The 21,408-nt window shown below is 46.9% G+C and overlaps 1 protein-coding gene across 3 annotated transcripts in view; it reads right to left on the bottom strand.

The window, feature by feature from the left end:
- Nucleotides 1-21,408, bottom strand: part of SLC29A2 (solute carrier family 29 member 2) — a 73,966-nt gene that overhangs the window by 5,059 nt on the left and 47,499 nt on the right. For all 3 annotated transcript variants that reach the window (XM_078660801.1, XM_078660799.1, XM_078660800.1), the window contains exons 6-12: nucleotides 18,956-19,090; nucleotides 15,974-16,071; nucleotides 12,726-12,804; nucleotides 9,254-9,369; nucleotides 8,904-9,009; nucleotides 2,425-2,510; nucleotides 1,361-1,560 (exon numbers count right to left, since the gene is read on the bottom strand). In XM_078660801.1, the coding sequence (XP_078516927.1) occupies nucleotides 1,361-1,560; nucleotides 2,425-2,510; nucleotides 8,904-9,009; nucleotides 9,254-9,369; nucleotides 12,726-12,804; nucleotides 15,974-16,071; nucleotides 18,956-19,090 (820 nt within the window). The remainder of the gene's footprint in view (nucleotides 1-1,360; nucleotides 1,561-2,424; nucleotides 2,511-8,903; nucleotides 9,010-9,253; nucleotides 9,370-12,725; nucleotides 12,805-15,973; nucleotides 16,072-18,955; nucleotides 19,091-21,408) is intronic.

Below are 21,408 nucleotides of genomic sequence, written 5' to 3'. Positions count from 1 at the left end.
AACTACAAAAGCCATGTCCTTCCCAGAACGGAAACAAGCATCCGAGGACCGGCCCGGTTTCGAGGTAACACCTCTCATCAGCCCGGCTAGCTTGATTCCAGTGGTGTGGAGTGCCTGGGACTCACGTCTGAGCATCCCCAGTACACTTAGAGCGGTACCTGCAAACACAACAATGATGGACAGAATGTGGATCAATGTCACACATTCACCCCAGTCCAAAGATCTGGGCCCAAATCCATCGTTTTTCCACTCCACACCACCCTGGGTTAGACAATGGCGGTATGCAAATCAGCGCTGACCCTGTGCCCCATGGGAACAGTCCAGTCCGAACTACAAAAGCCATGTCCTTCCCAGAACGGAAACAAGCATCCGAGGACCGGCCCGGTTTCGAGGTAACACCTCTCATCAGCCCGGCTAGCTTGATTCCAGTGGTGTGGAGTGCCTGGGACTCACGTCTGAGCATCCCCAGTACACTTAGAGCGGTACCTGCAAACACAACAATGATGGACAGAATGTGGATCAATGTCACACATTGCTAGTGGCCTGCAGAAGGTTTTTATCCTTCCACACTGCAGTTCCAAAATGTGCCATGAAAATGGCACAGCTCTTAAAACGCTCTTGCACTTTGACCCTTGAGGGTATACGAGAACAGTTTTCAATCGGTGTAGAAAGTTTACAGCACACTAGTATTTGCACACAAAAATGTTTACTAACTCTAAGATATCAACTAGAGACACGTAGGGTCTCTGGGAAGCTAGAGTTTATGTCAACCTCATCACTCTCTTTTCAGATATGGCATTGTATGTTGGACAGCGGAACACACCACCTCTTTTGATACAGGGTATTTAGCTGAATTACATCAGTGAGAAGATCGTTTATGAGCTACACACAAATGTTGGTGTTGACGCTCAACAATAGCCCTCACTTCCCCTTACTTTGCATATGCACTAAAAAAGCTACTTAGGCCTTGTAAGAGGTATGGAAAGCGCTATATATATATATATATATATATATAGCAATGCAATAAATTATCCAGCCTAGATAAAACTACCCAAAAACAAACCCCCTGAGGACAAAGCCTACCCACCATACAGTTGTGTCTGGAGCTTTTCAGCCCCAGCACCCATGCCATATTTGACTTGCCGTCTCCCTGCATGTCCAATACTACCCGCTACTCCCGCCCAATGCTTGACCTGCAGCAGATTCTACCTCAGCACTTCCTAATGAAAAAACCTGCCTGGAAATCTGTTCTGTCCACAAATAACAGTCTGCATCCCCAGGTTAGGCCTGCTACACAGAAAAGCTGTAAATAATGGTGTGGGTGACTCCACCAGGTCTAAGAAAAACGAGAGGCACTCACCTGGGTGCAAGGCACATGGTGAGGGAGACGAAGTAGCCATTGGAGAAGGCGAAGAGAACCATGAAGACGATGAAACAGGCATCATGGCCGAAGACGACCCTCAGGTAGTAGTGATCTGGGACGTTGCAGAGCATGAAGAGCGGCACGAAGGCAAAGCGCAGGCACACGAGGAGCGGGAGTAGCTTACTGTCCTTACCCGGCTGCAGGAGAACAAGAAGCAGCTGTCAGAGTATGCAACGTCTCACGTGCACGGCTGAAGGGTTCGGGATCAGCACGGTGAAACAACATGTCACATCTAGATCTGGATGGGGTCAGAGGAATGTCTCAGGGATGCAGAACCAGTCATCACCTGTGCTGGATGGGCTAATAGAACTGGCACAGGAAAGCAGAGCTTGTCCCTTCTAGGAGTGAACGGAGTCATGGGTTTGTGACATATATGGAAGCCCTATCACACCTGCAGTGATATTAGTCAGCTGATTAATACAGCGATTCATAGTCTGTCACTTCTAGGGGTGAAGAGTTTTATTACAGAGTTGGAGGACAGTCGATTAGCAAAGGAGGTCTCTTCTAAAGCTGGATGGGCTTTGAGTTGGCACTGAAATATATATCTCCAGTCACCTCTGCAGGGGAACTGGTCAGTAGATTAGTAGAGGGTTGCACAGTCTATCACTTCTAGCACAGGATGGGTTTAAAAGATTGGCACAGCGATGCAAAGCGTGTCACTTCTAGGGTTGGGTGAGGTCGCGGACCGGGCACATGATTAGAGCTGTCAATTCACGAGATGGGTTGACTCATGGACTAGGCCCACAGTTACAGGGCCTGTCACTTCTTGGGATGCATGTACTCATGGGATTTGTGAAGGAATGTAGCTCCCATGACTTCTAGCAGTGGTTGAGCTCATGAAGCTGGTGCACGGAGGACACTTGCAGCGCTGGGTGGGCTAATGTGATTGACACAGGGATATCTTACTTGTTTCCTTTAAATTGCATGTCTTTGATGATAAAACGATAGACTGGCACACAGAGAGCTGAGACAGGCACATTGACATCCATGACAGTACTCACCCATAGGACGAAGGAGGTAGCACTGCGCCCAAGCCAGTCCATGATATTGAAAAGCAGGAAGCAGCAGACCGGAATGAAGAAGACACCTAAGAAGAAAGAGTGCAAAGTTAAATTACTTCATGGCCCATTGAGCCCCAAAAATACTAGTCAAAGGTAGATTACAATGGGGATTTGGGGGGCAGCTTATCAAAGGTAGGTCTGCCCCCCCGGGGTCTTTGGGGAAGTGGTGCAGTCCAGAGGACTGCACGGTGGGTTGGGCTGCTTTTGTGCTACTATGTAGCCCAGCATATATTGCCTTCATTTTGTGTGCCAGCCACCATTTTAACGTGGTGACCCGGTGGCTGGCACACCATTCTGTCTTTGTGACCCTTGTGGTGTAGTGCGCAGAGGATCGGCGTTAGAGTAAGTTAGGGATATAGTCATTTTCAATCATACTCACCATGGAGGACGATCGAGTCGAGCATGCTGTTCGCCTGCTGGAGGCCGACGGCAGGCTTGACCTGCTGAAGGAGGTGCCCTGTAAGACGGGCTGCCCCCACGGAAGTCTGCTGGGGGGGTGGCTGCTTCAGAGCTGGCCGGAGTGCAGGCCTTCAGCATTGTCTGAGGTAAGGGGAGGCGCCGCTCACATGTGCGGAGAGCGGCCCCTCATGTCAGAAGGGAGACAGTTGGCTCTAGCGGGGTGATGTGGCCCGCGAGCCCGCGTCAGCGCTGTGAGCCCGGGGAAAGTGCGTAACAGCTGCAGGCGAGGCCTCGCCGGCGGCTTTTGTAATTGAGGCAGGTGGGGCCCCCCTTGATGCAGTGGAAGCTCTGCAGTTGTTGGCAGGGGGTGTACCTCTGCAGCAAGAGACCTCAAAGGGGCCTAGTGAGGTCTCTGGTGGTGGGAATAAGGGCGGGACCGTGGTCATGGAGTCCATAGGCCGCCAGTGGGTCGTGAAGCCCCCGGGCAGGGTCTATGGTGCATTGAGGGGTAGGGGAATGTCATTGGCCCCGCGGAGTGGGACAAGGGTTGGGGAGACGGGTGGGTTTGGAAGGCAAACCCTTTCCCGGTGCGCTAGCGCCCCCCCAGGTAATGTGGCTTGGCAGGGGTCGGCGGCAGAGCTGAATAGGAGTTTTATCTGGACCAGCACACCGGACCATGTTTCTTTTGTGCAGGATGACACCAGTTCGGGGGGGCCCGAGTCGGGTGGGCCACGTGTGGCCGAGGTGAAGAGTCAGCCACGTCCCATGCGGCTAGCTGGCATGCGACGTTGGACCACAAGATCACTGCCACAAGTCTGTACAATACAACCCGGTGCAATGGGTGGAAGGATTTTGAGCATACTCCACCCCCCTGGAACAAGGTCATACATTTGCTGCATTGGCAGTGGGTTGGGGGGCAGGGTAGGACAGAACAGGATTGTGGGGATGGTGATGTAGAGGCTCACACAAGGCTGGATTACGATGAAGACAGCTTGGAAGAAGGGGAATTGAGGGAAGAGGGAGAAGCTCAATGGAGGGAGGAGGGAGCAGTGGGGGGCTCCGCTATCGTGTATCCTAGTTTCTTCCAGGAGGAGACAGGCAGCGGCGCAAGGCGGTGCCCAAGGGCCAGGACTCACAGCTGGCGGCAAAGCGGCGGCCCACGGAGCGGGCACTGAGATTGGCACCAGGTAAGAAGGTGAAGCAGGTGCACGCAGTTACGAGAGAAGCAGGGGGTAACGGGGGGCACCTTCAGCCATGTGTGGAAGGTTTCGGTTGAGGCCAAGGAACCTGCAGCAAGTGGGGAGGCCCACGTGACTATGGTATCCATCGGGCAGGGGCTGGTGAGACCCACGCCTGCGGGGAGGCCTGCCTATTGAAAGAGCGTTACGAGCGGGACACCGAGTGGGGACAGAGGATCCACCGGTGCACACGACACAAGAGATAGCACCTCCAGCAGGAGGGGTGGAATGCCAGGGGCAGGCGGGTGGGACAAGGGTGACCAACAGGACTCTGGGGTTAAAAAAGAGAGCGTAGAGGTCAATTCAAGAAATTACCTTACATGGGGACAGAGAAACCATCTAATGCTAGCAACAAGGAGAACATCTAGAAAGGGTAGTGTGCAGAGATCTTAAAGCTCATACATAGAGACCTTTGGTCTAAGGAGGGGTCCAAGGAGGAGGTCTTAGAACTGTCCAAAAGCCCACGATTACCAGTCACACTCGAGAACTGGACCGCAGCTTTCCTCATTTATGCCAGCGTCTACTGTGAACAATTCCCTAAGAGGGTGGTCACCATATTCATGTACATGGATGTCATTAGAAAGGCGCATCTAAATTTGGGGGGCAATGCTTGGGCTGAGTACGATGAGGAATTCCGGGCCCGTCTAGTGGTGGACCCAGACGCACAATGGGATGAGTTAGATACAGATCTATGGCAGCACACCATGGGGCCAGCGAAATTTGGCAAGACTATCTTTACCTCAAGTGGTTTGCCAATAGTCTACAAGCCCTTTCAGAGTCCTCCCACCCGTGGCAGGTTGGGATGGGGCATCAGAAACCAAGGGACCCAAATAGGAGCATGCTGGAACTACAACAAAGGCCTATGCACAAGAGAGCTCTGCAAATTCCAGCACCAATGCTCGAAATGCTCAGGCAGACACCCTTTGGTTGCTTGCTTCTCGGTCGGTACCCCCACAGGCTACGGGCACCAGCAAGGAAAGACAGGGAATCAGGCAGGGGCACCGCAGGGGACCCAATACGGACAGGGAGGGGGGTCCTGGCCTGGTAGAGAAGTGCAGGGACCTGGGGGAAAGGCTCATACATCCATTAACATTGAGAAATTGGCTTTCTGGCTCTCCTTTTAAGACAGGACTGATGACGCGGTGGTATTGCTACAGGGGTTTAAAGAAGGTTTCAGGCTGGGTTACAATGGTCCAAGAGTTCGCCGTTGGGCGGCCAATCTAAAATCAGCGGCTGAGCATCCTCAAATTGTTCACGAGAAATTGGTTAAAGAAATACAGGAAGGGAGAATGGCAGGCCCGTTTGACACATGGCCCATAGACCAGTTAGTGGTGCCACCTATCTGGGTAGTGCCTAAGAAGGAAGCAGGGCAATATCGATTGATTCAATACTTGTCCTGGACAGAGGGTGAGTTAGCAAATGAGTTTATCCTCACAGAGCAAGTGACGGTGATGTATTAGTCGGAGGATGTAGCCCTAGCCTTGGTAGAGAAGTTTGGACAGGGGCGCTGATGGCAAAAAGCGACATTGTCGACTTTCCGTCTGTTCCCAGTACACCCTGACGACTTTGAACTGTTGGGGATACAATTCGAAGGACAATGGTTTGTTGACAAGGCACTCTCCATGGATTGTTTCATTTCATGTACCCACTTCAAGTGTTTCAGTACCTTTCTGCAATGGTTATTCACATGGCACACAGGGGTGGAACACATAACACACTACCTGGATGATTTTTTTTCTTAGTGAGGGCAGCGGGTCAGGAGAATGCCAAGACTCGCTTGACAGATTCGAAGGTTTGATGGAGGACTTAGGGGTGCCCTTGGTCCCGGAAAAAACTGTGGGGTCCACAACAGTGTTAAATTTTCTGGCCATCGAAATTGACTCTGCAGCAGGGGAGGCCCGGTTGCCGGAGGACAAGAAAATTAAAATGGTGGCTTTACTTGACACAATGCTGGCGAAAAAGAAAGTAACAGTCAAGGAGGTTCAGACGCTCTTGGGGCATTTGAACTTTGCATGCAGTGTGGTAAGGGCAGGTAGGACGTTTTGCAGGTGCATAAGTTTGTCCCTTTCGGGCCTTACCTTACCTCACCATCATGTCCGTTTGAAAGCGGGGATGTGGGAGGACCTGCATATGTGGAAGGCCTTTTTACACAAATGTAATGGCATTCCCATGTCATCCAGGGTCGACATGGACTGGGACGCGCAGGTTTTCTCTGATGCTGCGGGGGCCTGTGGTTTTGGCCTGTACTGGCAGGGAAACTGGTGCGCCGAGAATTGGCCTGTAGAATGGACAGAGGGCAGACGCAGCATCACCTTCTTGGAACTTTTTCCATTGGTCATGTTATGGGGCCCTCAGCTGTCCAATAAAAGAGTACTTTTCTGGGTAGACAACATGTCAGTAGTGCAGGTGGTCAACAGGCAGTCGGCCAGAGAGCCACAGCTGTGGCAGCTGCTGCAAGTGTTTGTTTTGCATTGCTTGAGATTTGATATTGCCTTCAGAGCCCTGCACATTCCCAGTGTGGACAATGACATTGCTGATGCTTTGTCTCGTTTGCAGCGGGAGAGGTTCCATGGACTGACAACGCAGGTGGATCAGGAGAAGGCTCATGTACCACCAGAGTTATGGTCTGTAGGAGAGAGAGAGGCTGTTACACCTGGTAGTTAGATCATTAGCCCCGTCAACAAGGAGGTCTTACCTCACTGCCTGGAAGGAATTCCTGAAGACTGGAGCACAGAGGAGACAGCAGGAACGACATAGAGTAGAAGAAGTTGGTCTTATTGAGAGATGACAGTCCAAGGTGACGATTTCTGGGAAGCTGACGGGCATCGCCTTTATGGGCAAGCTTTGGTGGGGTACCCCTCATATGCGGGTAAGTTGAGGAAGAGAATCCTGGAGGGTGTGCAAGGGAGTTAGGCCCTGCGGGCCCTAAGCGGAGGCCTATGACATTGGATATTTTAATGCACGTGATCTTCTCTGTTACAAGGGTGTGCATTGGGGCAGGGAGACATAATTGTCCTGGCTATTTTTCGGTGCCTTTCATGTTTCAGAACTTCTGAGGGGGAGAAGAGTAGCAGGGGGCTCCTTAAATCAGAGGGGTAAGGGATGAAGGTTTGTAATGGGCAAGTTGTCATCTTTATTTCTTTTGCAGGTGTGGTCGCCGGTCCATCGGAGGCGGGAATGACAGTCCGGATTGTGGGCCACTCGTTTGGAAAATGGGCCGAGAGGCATGCAAGGGCCAGCTTTCATGGTCACAACCTGGATTTCAATAAAGACTATGGAAAGGAAAAGGGAGAATGCGATGGAAGGAACTGGTACCATACTTGAACAAGTTAAAAGTGGGTGGGAACTGTCCGCATGTGCTAATTATTCATTTGGGGGTGAAATGATTTGGTGTCACAGAAAGGTTTGGCCTTAAACAAGGAGATGAAATGGGACCTTCGGCAGATAGGTAAGTTGTGGGTAGGCTGCCACACCATGTGGTCGGAGTTTATTCCCAGGAGAGTGTGGAGGGGAACTCTGAAGCCGTTAGCCTTTGACAAAGCCAGGAGGAAACTGAACAAGGAGATAAGGGCCTTTTGCAGGGATAATGGTGTGGGCAGGAGCACCAGGGGGCGGCTGAGAAGTGGATGGGATTTACACAAGTTTATTGTTTGTCAGCAGCAATTCAGGCTGAAGGGGAACGGGTAGGAAGTTCACGCCTGAACGACATAGGAAGTTAAAATGTTAGGTAGGAAGTTCAGTGAAGTTAAAAGGGTAGTTGAGGTAGGAAAACGGGAATGGTTTTTAGAGGTCCCACTTTCAGTTGAGCTGCCCTGTTGCACGTATGTTATTCAAGTTTGAATAGGTCATCGCGTAAGGGATCTGTTAGGGATGGGGGAGTTGATATTAGGAGGTATGATGTATAGTGAGGATATAGTTTTGTAAGGCAAAGGCCCAGGTTATATTGTAATGTGCACCTGTCTCAATAACGCAGCCTTTTTCACACAACCTGGTGTTCACCTTCCCCAATTGTCACAGCAAACATCTGACCTCGTAATCCAATTAACTATACCATGACTCTGTCCAAAAATTATTTTCACAGTATTAGATTCCATGATTACATGACGTGAAATGCGTGTAAACTGTTTCAAGGCAATTTTTGAGCCGGACTGTGACAAATGCAATGTATCAACATAAAGAGCAGGATAATGGTGGGGAAACCCACAGTTGCTTCCGGTAGATATCGCTGAACAAAACGCATGAATAACAATATAAAAAAAGACTTGCAACCAAGAACAAATGCCTATATGAGCCAGCATCATTTTTCCAGGGTAAAGTCACAATTAGCTGAAACATGTTGACAATGCCAACAAGAGCCAACACATAAATTTAACTTCACAAACAACACAGCTGGTTGACTAAGTTTCCATGTTGACTGTTTATATTGGCAAGAAAGTTATAAAATGGAAAGATACAAGAACGTACTAGAGACAGAGCAATATAAGAGACTACTTTTGGCGAACTATACAGGGTTGTAGATGGGTGCGACTTTCAAGCATGACATTAGGGCCGGTACTTGTTGTGTATTTTTCTAGCCAACACATGGATTAAAATAATCAATAGAGATGGCGTGTCGTCAGTGAGGCGCTGGGATTCAAACTCACAATCAACTGTTCTCTCCCTTCTCCAACCAATTGATGTGGGAATAAATAATCTGTGGCGGCTTGCTGGTGTATGGTGAATGGAACAAGCAAGCAGTCCTGAGTCATTGTTATGCATTGTATCAAGCTGGCTTTTACTCACTCCATTTCCCCTCAGTGTTGGAGCTCTGGACGCTCGCTGTGATGGCAGGAAATACTGCTATGGTAGCACCGAAAGCAAGCACGATGCACAAAGCCAACATCCAGATCTGTGGATGAGAAAAACGAAATAAATCACTAATTAAATGGAAGATGACAAAACCATTGGTACTTGTACGTTTTGACCAGCAATGCTCCACGTTTCTTGTATGAGACACAGACGCACATATGACTCTGCAAACACCCATCATTCTTGGTAAGCACGCCCTTCCAGTATCACTCATGTAGCCTTATCAGCTTCTATTCTGAGCACACCACCTAATCTCTGGGCTCTAGAGCTCTCCAGAACTGCACCTTTCTAAGCACCACGAAGACGGACGCCTTTTCGGGCTCCTTGACCGTTCCATAGGGTGTACCATTCTCCACCATGACCGTCGCTTTTTTGGGTTCATTCAGATCTCCGTTCTTCTCTGTAGAAAAAGAGAAATTTGTGAGTTACAGTGTATCTAGTGAGTTGTGGGGGAGAGAGAGAGAAGGGAAGGGTTCATGTTTCTTTACCAAAGTATAGAGCCATATGAATAAGAGTGCATCCTGCCTCCCTTTGCATGGTATGGACACATTACCCTGACCCACCAAAGGATCCCTAAACACTATCCAGCCGAGGAGAAGGAACGCCAACTCACATAGAGACCCCATAAAATTAGACAGCCTGAGAAAAAGCCGAAGACAGCATTGCTGTCCCTCTGTATGTGAAATGCCAATAGAGCAGTCTCAACTTCAAGCACAAAGGAAACAAAATCTAGTCCCAACACACCATGTGAGATACAGTATGTTGTACAGGGCACACAGGCTTCCCAATCATAATCCAAACACCACCGTACCTTTAGGTGACAAGATGAGGTTCACACACTGGGGAGGGAGAGTGGAGAACCAACAGGGTCAAACAGATAACAGTACACAGGGTAGGGCTGCAAGGTTCTTCACAGTCATACACAGGACTCTCCGTTACAACTGTATTGCAGTAGTACAGTTGTAGGCAAACTATGTAAGCTGCACCCTTTCCCGCCTAAATATCAGTCCCCCACATCATAGTATTTTCCTCTTGATGCATTGCATGTCAACAGTCAAATAATTTCCCAGGCTTCACCAACTGTCAATAATAGCTTCTAACGATACATCAAATGGCCAAGAGCTAAATGTGGAACAGCTGAAGTGATGCAGAAAAGAAAGATGGAAGGGACAAGAGTTAGCCTCGTTCTCTGATCATCTGATTTCACCTAGGACCACAAGCCTTTTCATCCCTAAAATTACAAGCTTGAACCAGTGATATCTGTGATGTGATTAAACTGTGTTAGGGTATTGTGTGAAAGTATTGAAGGAATATTTTTTTTTCAAAATAATGAACGTGTATAAACTGTTATTTACAACAAAGTTACATTAATTAGAAAGGGTTATCAACCGAAATTAAGGATCGAGGAATGTTATAGATAAGGACAGGCTAGATTTAGAAATTAGCATCGGGGTTACGATTACAGGTGTTACCATGGTCGTTTCACCATTATGGAATTCTTTGGTTTTGGATTCCTCATTACAAAAAGCCCACTACTTTTAATGTCAAATGTATGATTTAGAATTCTTCAGTATTGTATTTCGCTATCATGACATTCTTCTTGTTCACACAGATAGTTTTGCAAGTCGACCCGGGTGGTTTTTTAGAGTATGTGCACAAAATATTGTCAAGACAGCACACTCTCCATTATGTGGCATATGGGTCTCTTTTTAACTTCCCTTATGCTCCATTTATAGACTTAAACAGTAAACACACATCTCCTGAAGGTACATATTGACACTGTGCATGTTTGTATGGAATCCCGGAAAATACTGAAAGATGGATGTTGATTTTCGTGTGACCCAACCCAATCCGGCTCTCAGCTGACTTCCGTACTTCTTTGACGACAAGTCGAACAGAAGCTGCATTGGAAGGGAGTTTCAGTTCTTTAGAAACAGCAGGTGTGCCAATGTGGGCTCTGACATAACATATGGAAATTACCTAAAGCAACTCATCAGGGGTAGAGGGTGGGACGCTAATCTGACCTCCCCAAGAACAAGATGTTTTGACGACATATGTTACCTCACTCCCTCCCCTGCGGGGCCTTAAACTAACAAGAAGATACAATGGGTGGACAAGGATGTAGCAGAAACATTTTCTAGATCAGCGACAAGGAAAGGTGAATGATCTAAGTAGGGTGGGGGAGCAGTTCAAGTGTTTACACCTTAGACTTGGCTCAAGTGACGAGGTGGCTTGTCAGAATATAACGGACGTTAATATTGTCCTACATCATTATGGTAGCCACAATCTTGACTATCAAATATATTTATTCGAGGTACTCAGATATTAAGGATAGTAAACCTATATTTACCCACACACAGTTGCCTGGACAATATTTTGGCAACTGATATTGTGTAGGATGATATTAAATTAATAATATTCTGGTACTATACCACTGTAGGTATTGAGTTGAAAGCTGCTATCGCTAGCGGTAGGAGTGACTGGTGGATTTTCATTGGGTGGTGGCACTTAGTCAGTGCGTTTTGCTATTGTCAAGTGCGTTTCTACAGATGCTTAGTTGTTCTAGGGGTGGTTAATTTATACTGGTGATGGCCAGTATGCTAACGGGGCACAGTGAAGCCAATGTGGTTCTAGCAGTGGGAAGGGTACTTTGTGGAAAGCAGCGGGAACTGTGTTTATTGAAGCGATCAGTGTTTTTTTATGTTGGCTCTGTGTGTGAAGTGGTAGATGATGTGTTTTATCTTTCAATGGGCAATGTGTTTTTGGAGGTGGGGCAATCTTTTTTTGGGGGTGTGGTATGTATTTTGCGGTTATGTTGATTAGGAGTGAACAGTATGTTTTTGGAAGTGAGAAGGGTTTTTAGCGGCTTGGCACGAAGGTTTTAACATTAGTATAATTGTAGAGGGAGCAGTTGGTTTTCGATTTGGGCTTAATATTTTGCGGGTGGATAGCTTGTTTAAGGGTGTAGAATTGCTCTTTGAGTGAGCAATAATTTATTAGTGGTAGTTTGGGTGTTGAATGTGTTATGTAATGGACCTTGCTTTTAGTACAAGCATTGTGGTGGAAAGTGTTTTTGTGTAAGCGCAAAATATTTTGTCCACATACAGTAGAGTAGGTATGGGGCGGCCACCTACTCTGGGGACATCAACACATGCAACAGTCAACACCTGCCCTAAACTGTTGATATAAAATGTAAATAAAAAAGGAGCTAAAATGCAACCCTGCAGTACTCCTCGCTGAAGTTTAAAGTGCTCAGTGCATTACCCATTGGGACCAAACCTAACGCTGGTGGACAGGCCGTTGTGCATATCCTGCAGGAAATTAATTCAAACTATATCAACATCCAACTGAAGAGTTTATTTGGGGCTGAGTAATATGTTTTCAAGGCAGAGGTTGGAACAGAGCAGCACATTTGGGTAGTACGATTCTTGGGAGTCCACAGTGTTTCTGCCAATAGACAGAAGGTCTTAAGATATGGTAGTATGTTTCTTGTATGGGCAACCTCTTTGGGAAAGGCAATGAGAGGGATTTCTCGTCAGGGAACTATGTTTAGGACTGATCTATCTGTCTTTAGTAGTGGTTGTGCTCACTGTATTGTATCTCTAGTGGTGATCTGTGTGTTTTGTGTAGCGCGTTATCAATTTTGGGAGTTTTTTCATCATGAGTTGTGTATTTTTGAGTGCGGTCTGTGGGTTTGGATATTAAAGCTTGGTTTCTGAAGAGGGAAATAGTGCAGCGGCCTGGAAAGGCACCCACCTTTCTGCAGCAACTCGGCCTTGGTCTCCAGTTCATAGCTCTGCTCCGGTTTCTTGGTAATATAGTACTGGGCGAATTCCTAGAGTGAGGTTCAAATGAGAGAGTTCAGAAACCACATTTATCAACTACTTAAATTCTGCTGCCAATCTTCTACCATCCTAATTACCGCCTTCTCATCATGTTATGGTAGTGGAGTTTTCTCATCTCCATACAAGCCCAATCAGATTAAAACTTAATTCATTCTCCTACTTCATGTGAGTGTGGATTAAGTGCTTCAAAACATATCCCTAATAATGTACACCGCTGGTCTATATGGGAAAGTAGGGCATCTCTCATAGTAGCTGTTATGTTAAAAATACTTATACAGCGCACGGACACCAAACGGTTTCATGGCGCTAACAACGAAAGGGCGATGAAGGACGCGTTATTACTCATAGGCTTGTCGAAAACAGATGGGTTTTCAAAAGTTTCCTGAATAAAGCATAGCTGGGGGTTAGTCTGAGATCGCTCGGAAGAGAGTTCCATAACCTGGGTGCCAAGAATGAGAATCGAAGGCCACCGTGTTTTTTCCGCTTAAATGCTGGAATAATAAGCAGGTTATGGTAAGAGGAGCGAAGGTCACGGGAGGGGGTATACCGAAGGATCCTAGAGGCAATGAAGACAGGGCCCTGATCAGAAAGTGCCTTAAAGATGGTGCAACCCAGTTTAAAAATGCAGCGTTTGGCCACCGGGAGCCAGTGAAGGTTCCTCAGTAGCGGGGGAACATGTTGGTGTTTGGGCTGACGAAAGACAAGCCTAGCTGCTTGATTTTGCACCAGTTGTAGACGGTGGAGCTGGTAGGCTGGAATGCCAACATAGGGAGCGTTGGCATAGTCGATACGAGAGATGACCAGGGCCATGATGACAAGGGTAAGAGCCTCCGTAGTCAGAAACCTACAGATTTTGCGAATTCTGCGAAGATGGAAAAAGCAAGAAGAAGTAATTGCGTTGATCTGAGGTTTCATTGATAGATCTTTACAAATGATAACCCCGAGACTCTTCACAGAGTCTGCAGGTTGGGGGGGGGGGTGTACCCAAAGAGGATGGCCAAAAGCTAGAATTTCAAGGGTTGGCAGGCCCTCCAGTTAAGACAGGATTGAGTTTCAGCTGGCTATAATACATCCATTCACTAATAGAGAGCATGGTAGATTGAAAATTTGTGCAGGATGTAGTGGTGGAATCAAGATTGAAGACCAGCTGAAGGTCATCAGCGTAGTTAAAGATGGTAACTGGGCTGTTGTGAAGAGAAACAACTAAGAGCCTTGGCCTAAGTAGCCTTTAAAATACTAGGCCAGTCATACATCAATCGAGTATTTTGTGTTTCTTACTTCCTCTTTGCCACCTATGTGTGCTCAGTGGTAATGAGAGACACTTTATTCTCAGGTTTTCCCACTATCTAAACTAGCCAGTAACTGATAGCGGTACATAACAGGACAAGGGTGGGATTTTGGAAGGGAGATTTGCAGCACTGCCCGGCACTGGAACCGTCTGAATTCTGTTTGATGGCTGAGTCCAAGGGAAGAGTTACAGTGACCCCCATGTATCAACCTCCATTCATGTGACCTTGAGAACAGAAAGGCTTTTTATGAGAAGGGACCTTTTAACAAAAAGACCTCTCAGAAAGTTTCCCTTTCTCTAGTTTTTTGCCTCACTGATTCCTTTAAGCTCCTCCTTGTTGGCTTCATATTTAAGGCTTTATTCTGGTCATACCGAGGAGATAAACAATGGGAAATCTCACGTTTTTGGGGGAATAATGTACAAGAATGGGTGTGCCCATGCCGTTTTCTGCTCGCTTTCCCTCAGTGTCCGACACTTTCGGAATCTGAAATCTCTGTGTGAAATACCATAACCTGAAAGTGGTTGGTAACTCTCAATATCGCCTCCATCGGGATCCCCAAGGCCACTCGAAATGATGCCCCAAGTGGGTGCGCCACTGATTACCATGCATTTCGGACCTCACAAAAAGTAAAGCCTTCCCGATTGTGTTCTTTATTTTATGTTATTCCAATCATTGTAAACACTAAAGCTATGATTAAGAGTTGCACAGTGCAAGGATGCAGAAATGACTGGGTTCGGAATTAGCATACATGGCTGCCAATGGTACCTCTGCCCCATTTAATAACACGTTTCCCCACAAATGAGGAATAACACGCAGATCCGGTTTGGAGAGTCCTTGCCTGTATGTGGATTCCACACTCTGGAAACAATTAGGTCTCATTTACCACCTGCTTTAAGCATTCACTGGCCCCTGTGCCTGAGGAGCGGATCCAAGGGGGCTTTTGGGCCAGCAGCCTCAACCTGAACCTCACTTAATGTTACTGGATGGCTTTTCCTGCTGGTAAAATAGGACTAGTGTTCCAGCTCCCCTTTAATAAGGGTGTGGGACCACTGGAAATTTGTGATCTGGAGGAGTGGCATTTACCCATGATGCACTGCTCCTCCTGACTGATGTTTGTTAAACCAACTGAAAGTGCTCTTCATTCTGCTCACAAGCCCCTTCGGGAGCAGGGTTGATTTGTCTTGTCCAGGCTCCCAAATCACTCAACCATCAGAACAAGGGGCCGGAAAAAGATCTCCTCTTCCCACCTCTTCAGCTCGCTCAGTGGCCATTCAGTTTGCCCAACTCGGGAGGCAGAAGTGGGGACTACGCAAGTGAAACTGGATTGACTACATAGGCATTACATGCACATAATACGGGGCAGGGTTTTTAGTTTTTAATGATTTTACACAGCAACAACAATGAAAAACAACGTATTCAGTGCCTATTTCAAAAAATGGGAAAAAATGCAAATGCTATTTTGTTAGGGCATCTCCAGGCTCTCTATCCTGACTCCAAGGCTAGTCTCTATGTGAACACTGACACAATGAGGAGTTTAAAAAGAATGAGATGTCCTTAAATAACTGCAGCTCTAAAATGTTTGTTCAATAATGCTAATGTTTTCATGAGTGTTGGTATATAATACGAGGCCTATTATGGAGCTAAAATGTCACTGGTATCCGAATGCACACCTAGCAACGAAATCAACGTGGAAATCTATTCGTTTCAACTTCGTTTGTTAGCAGAACTCAAAATGAACATGAATAAATACACGGTTAGCCAAAAAGAAATATGGGTAAAAATAGATGGGAATGTTAAAAAAATTGCCATTTTCATTCAATAACTTTACAACAAACCATTGATTTCCCACAACAATTCCTCCAAGACTCACCAGGTGTGGCAGGATGAGGTAGAAGACGATGGAGATGAAGGTTCCAATACAGGGAGTGACGAAGTAACTTAGAGCTGAGGTCTGGGGGTCCACACCACCTGGAATCACAAATGTGATTGTGAGCACGGCGGAGTAGCGTGTGTGTGAAAATCTGAGCATGAAGTGGAACTGAATGGATTTTCTAGTGATGAGCAAGACGATAAAGATTTGAAAATGAATGGAGTGAGCACGGGAAATTGTTGTATAAGTGGATGAGAAAGGTTGTGTAAGTGTGAGAAAACGTGTGGGGTGTGTGAAATCCTGGGCATGAAGATCAGTGCAGGTATGTGTTTCTGCCGGAGCAAAATGGAGTATGGCAAGTGTGAGAATAAGTGTGTTCGTTCGTTCAGAGTGAGAGTCAAAGTTCTAGGTAGCACAGATTCAGAGATCACAGACACACAGTGTCAGGGACATCACCCCAAGTCACAACCTGGAGTCTAGGGCAGTGCCAAAGGCCACTCATAGAGTCGTGGGTGCACCCGAGGCCGCACTAAGTCAGTATTAAAGCCTAATGCCCCATATAATGTCTCAAGTAGAGAGCACCCAGGAGTGGAAGAGATTGGGTGAGTGAGTCAGGCACAGAGCTCAAGGTCATAGAGAGTCTGGAAAAGATACTAAGGTCAGACTTGGGGTCAGAGGTAGAGCAGAAGGGAGGAGAGTGAGGGAGAGTGACCCATAGAGTCAGTGTGGGAGATCAAGGTCATGCAGTTTCAGTTCGGGAGAACCTGAGGTCATAGAGAGCCAGGGCCAACGCTTAAGGTCACACAGACACGCTAGCAATAAATGAGGTGTCAGAGAGAGAGAGGGGCAGCGACTGATGTCACAGTGAACACTTAGCAAAGCCAGAGATCACAGAAAGTCAGTGTCGGTGGGTGGTATCTCGCTCAGTGTAAAAGTTCGAGTTCACACAGAGCAAAGGTCGGAGCCCAAAGTTATAGGTTATGAAAGCCACAAAGAATGAGCTGCAGAGCCCGAAATCACACAAAGGACGATGTGCAGAGCTTGTGTTTGGAGTCTCTTGTCCGCTGTAATGGACGTGCAGATAGCTCCTTCAAACAACAAATTGGTTCAGCTTCGAGATAGTTGTGAACATTTTCTATATTTTTTTTTTACCAAAAGTAACATAGCCAACAACTTTAAGCTGAAAGGGTTAACGGGTCAGGCATTATTAACTATTGATAACATTCTACAGAGTTGCATCTTTAGCATCCTGCAGGCACACTCTGTCAATCACAATTGGTGGGTGTGGCAGTGGACTAAAGACAGGGCAGGGGATGGCTTTCTGAAGGGTGTAAAGAATTCTGAACGAGACGCGCTTGAGTGGGACAAAGCGCTAAGCTAATCAGAGTGTTTAGAGACCTGTACTTAAACTAAGTCGAGGTGAAGGACATCACAAGCTGGTCCTTTTCTGTGCAAAGGCAGGCTTTAGCTATAGATACCTTGGTACTTTCTGAAATATCACCCCATACCCAAAGTTGGGAAATGGGGTACACAGCTTTTTCCCCCACCAGGCACAAGTGAAGTGCTCCACAGTGATACCTAGCACCGGGAAGCCGTACAATCCTGGCTAATAGGATTACCCCAGGGCTGAGCTACTACGTAGAAGAACCTCTTCTTTGGAAGTGGCCAGGAGATGTCCATGGGCTAGGAGTTGATGTGCTCCATTTGTACAGCTGCAAAAAGAACAGTTGATGGACGGAATGCTGAACCAATCAAACAATCACCCCCAGTCACAGATATGGGTTAAATCCATTGTTTTTTAACACGCCACGCCATTCCAGATTGGACCCAGCCATATGCAAATCAGTCTTGACCCTCCTCCCCATGGGAACAGTCCAGCCCCGACTGCCAGGCCCTCCCTGGACCAGAAACAAGCATCCTGGGCCTGGTTTCCCAAGTTCACACACAAAGTCCAAGGCGAAAACAACACACAAAGTTAGAGGAGCAGCCTGGTGTCACACTCAATGAAGTTGTTTGACCACATACCGAGCGCGTGAAGTGAGGGTCACAGTCTAAAATCACAGAGGCCAAGACAGAGCCAGGAGTTCGGTTGACCTGAAAAAAACGTGTCCTCGCGGTCTCCCTGCTCTCAGGGGAAGCACGTGAACAAAATGTAAATAACACCGCCCCACACCCTCTCTTGAGGGCGCGCCTGTTTATGTACACTGGCTGAACTCGTTTCCCCGGGGTGAGGCAGCTGCTGCGCCATCACAGCCTCTGTTCTATTCCAGAGAACTCGCCCCGAGCCAGGAAACGCGGAAACACATTCTCACCTTCAGAAAGACAAACAGTGCTGCCTTCGGTACACAAGGACTTTTGTGAGGTGCTGGGCCAGACAAACACTTTTTGTAACTTCTGGCGGCATCGAGCTCAAAAAGCACACTTCATGAGTGCAGGATAGCCTAGAATTGCACTTGCCAAATAGATGAAGGGGTGGGAGAGGGTGAGAGCTGTGCTCTCATGAGTGAGGGTGTTTGTGTTTATTACACTGTCCGCTTGGGGCATCCATGGGGACTGACTCTTCAATTCCTGCAGCCTCTTTCTGGTCTTTACTTTCAGTAGTTCACGGAGATCAGTATTTTTCTTTGGAGTCCTGAGTTTCTAATGGGACAAACAACTTTAAATTCCAGAATGGAAAGAAAACAAAATAGACTGGACGAGTTACTCCATAGCTGCCAAGTTTCCCAGCTTCTCCAGTCCAGGGTTTTTTATTTTGAATTCTGGGACTTGTAGTCACGGTTTCATAATGAAACAAACATGACTACACGTCCCAGAATTCTAAGGAAAAAAGCAGGCCTGGGGGAGCTAGTCACGCCTGGGATCTTGACAGGGCTGGAGTTACTCACACATGGGGCAGGATATCTTGAGAACTCTGTGTCCTTCACCGCCCTCCTTTCTGGCCTGCACCTTTTACCAACACAGTATCCAGCCCTCCATACTCACTGGCCATGGAGAGCAGCATGGCGATGGCAGCTAACATCCCGGCCATGCCCTGGCCACTCAGGAAGAGAGAGCTGTACTTCTGGGGCATACCCCCTAGTAGCCCGAACAAGCTGCCTTGTAGAATGGCACAGAAAGCTGTGAAGGAAGGCGAAAAAAAGGGGTTAGAGCATACCTTACTTGTAGTTTTTTTGCATTTCACTTTTTCCTTACCTTCCACCCCAACTCCCATTTTTATCATCAGCCACTTTTTACCTCTCTGCCTTTCTATACACTACCTCCAGAGCATTCACCCTTCCAGGTCCGTGCACGAGTAGCTCAACCAGTGCATGTTTGTTTTCCTTTACATTCCGGTATGTGTAGTTCTATCATTATAATGGAACAGCCAGTACTACACGGTGCAAAAATCAAAGAAAAAAATCCAGGCTGGAAGAACTTCTAATTAATGTATCAAAAAAGTTAAAACTCCAAAAACATCTTTTCACTGCTTTCAAGTCTCCTAGTTCCATGTGTGAGTAGCGCAACCAATAAAGACATTTCTTCACATTCTGAGACTTGTGGTCCCGATTTTCGAATGGGATAATAAAGGACTACAAACTCATAATGCAAGTCAAAAACCCTGGACTGGATGAGTTGCTCACGCATGGAACTGGGAAACACGGATGCTCTGTTAGCCTTTTTGTTCAATAGGAATTTTACAATGGGAATTTCAAAGAAAGGCCTATTATTGAATAACCAACTTTCAAAAAGGAGGTGTGCTACACTCAGACATTTATTGCACGCTGGTGTTTGTTGACACTGTTGGCGAGGCCCCGTTGCATTCTGGTACTTGCAGTACTTTACATCACATATTTCCTATTGTTCTCTATTTTAAAGCTACAACCTTAAGGCCTATAGGCAATCTCCTTACATACGCCTGACAGTACAATTGATTACAATTTAAAACACTGTAAGTAGTAGAATGTACTCCGGTGTTACTGGGGTCTCCCAACTGAATGACTGTTAAACATGACGGTTGCCTAAATACAATGCTGATGCGAACAAACTGCAAGTACCAGAATGCACTGGGCCCTAAGAACTGACAACTACAAATGTCATAAATGCTAAAGCCAGCTAGTCTGAGAGCACCCCCCCTCTTCAAACCCAGACAAGATGGATGCGTAGGGGCATAGCTGGGTGACCTGATTTTCAAAACCAAAACACTGACAGCCTACAGACATAGACGTAGGTCTACATCCTGTCAATTTCTGCATAAGGCTACATTAATACCGCTCACTGGTGTAGGGGTGAGGTAACAGGCACATCCAGGGACGTTACTCTATACACTTCACTTTAACCTTACAATGACATACCACCTCAAAAGAAACCAACATTGGCATTTTTTGTGATTATCACACAATAGAAACATGATGACATATTTTGTGATGCATTATATACATGTGTGCATTTCGGCAAAGACATATAGAAAGGAGTTGCTGGGGAAGACAGGGTTAGGGTAATGATCATTGATCATGAAGAAATGCTGAGCCCACCCTTTTTTTTTACCTGCCCAATTCACACTACCAGCCTTGATTTCCCCGGAGTGTGCCACTACCTTCCTACCATGAGATGGTCGTGTAGAGATGTAAGCAGGAGCAACATTTACTTCCATTGCTTATTCTCACCTGGACCTTCCTGAAAACAGGGACTTGTATTTAATTTTAAGAAGTGTCGAGACAGGCATTAAAAAGTAGGACAGTCCTGGGATTTCCACGACGTCCTGTCAGTCTAGACATAGCATGAAATATAGCCTTCAGCAGTGCACAATTAGAACTGGAAATACTTATGAGAAAGGTAACGCTTTAATAAATGTTGAAGATGGCCATTACCTCCTCGTCCTGTCTTCCTCGCCACAGTAATTACCCATGAGCCTCCGGCTCCACACAGAACTCCAAGTATAAAACAAAAAAACGCTCTAGTCTCCCTCTCCCTCCTCCAAGTTGGCCCCCAGTGGTTCCAGAAAAATCCCATAAAGGGATACAGAAATACCAACACGACCTGTTCTTTTTTTCTGCACTACTCCGAGTGCTGTGTTCCCTGCTGGTCAGGTGAGTGGGGGCTGGGGTACTGCTGGAGCAGCCCCGCTTGTCCTCTGGTATTGGGAATGGGGAAGTTAGTGTGTTTGTTCCTTCGTGGTTCGATGTACTGCTCCATTTTTGGTTATTTTGTCTGATCATGTGGTCTTACGCCCTCATCCTACGTTTATTCCTACGGTGGATTCTTATTTTCACCGTTCTGCTGCAGTGGTTCTTCCGATTCTTTGTCCTGCTCCTTCCTCGGCTGAGGATTGCCTTCTCCACCTGTTGGATGTGCGTCGTGCATTGCTGGTTTCTTTATCACGCACTTCTTCCTTTTGTAAGGTTGACGATTTGTTTGTCAATTTTGGTTTGTCTCGTCAGGGCCTGTAGCCCTCCCTG

Source organism: Lissotriton helveticus, chromosome 9 (assembly GCF_964261635.1).
Source record: "Lissotriton helveticus chromosome 9, aLisHel1.1, whole genome shotgun sequence".
In the NCBI taxonomy this organism is placed as follows: domain Eukaryota; kingdom Metazoa; phylum Chordata; class Amphibia; order Caudata; family Salamandridae; genus Lissotriton; species Lissotriton helveticus.
This window is presented reverse-complemented; position numbering and strand designations above follow the sequence as displayed.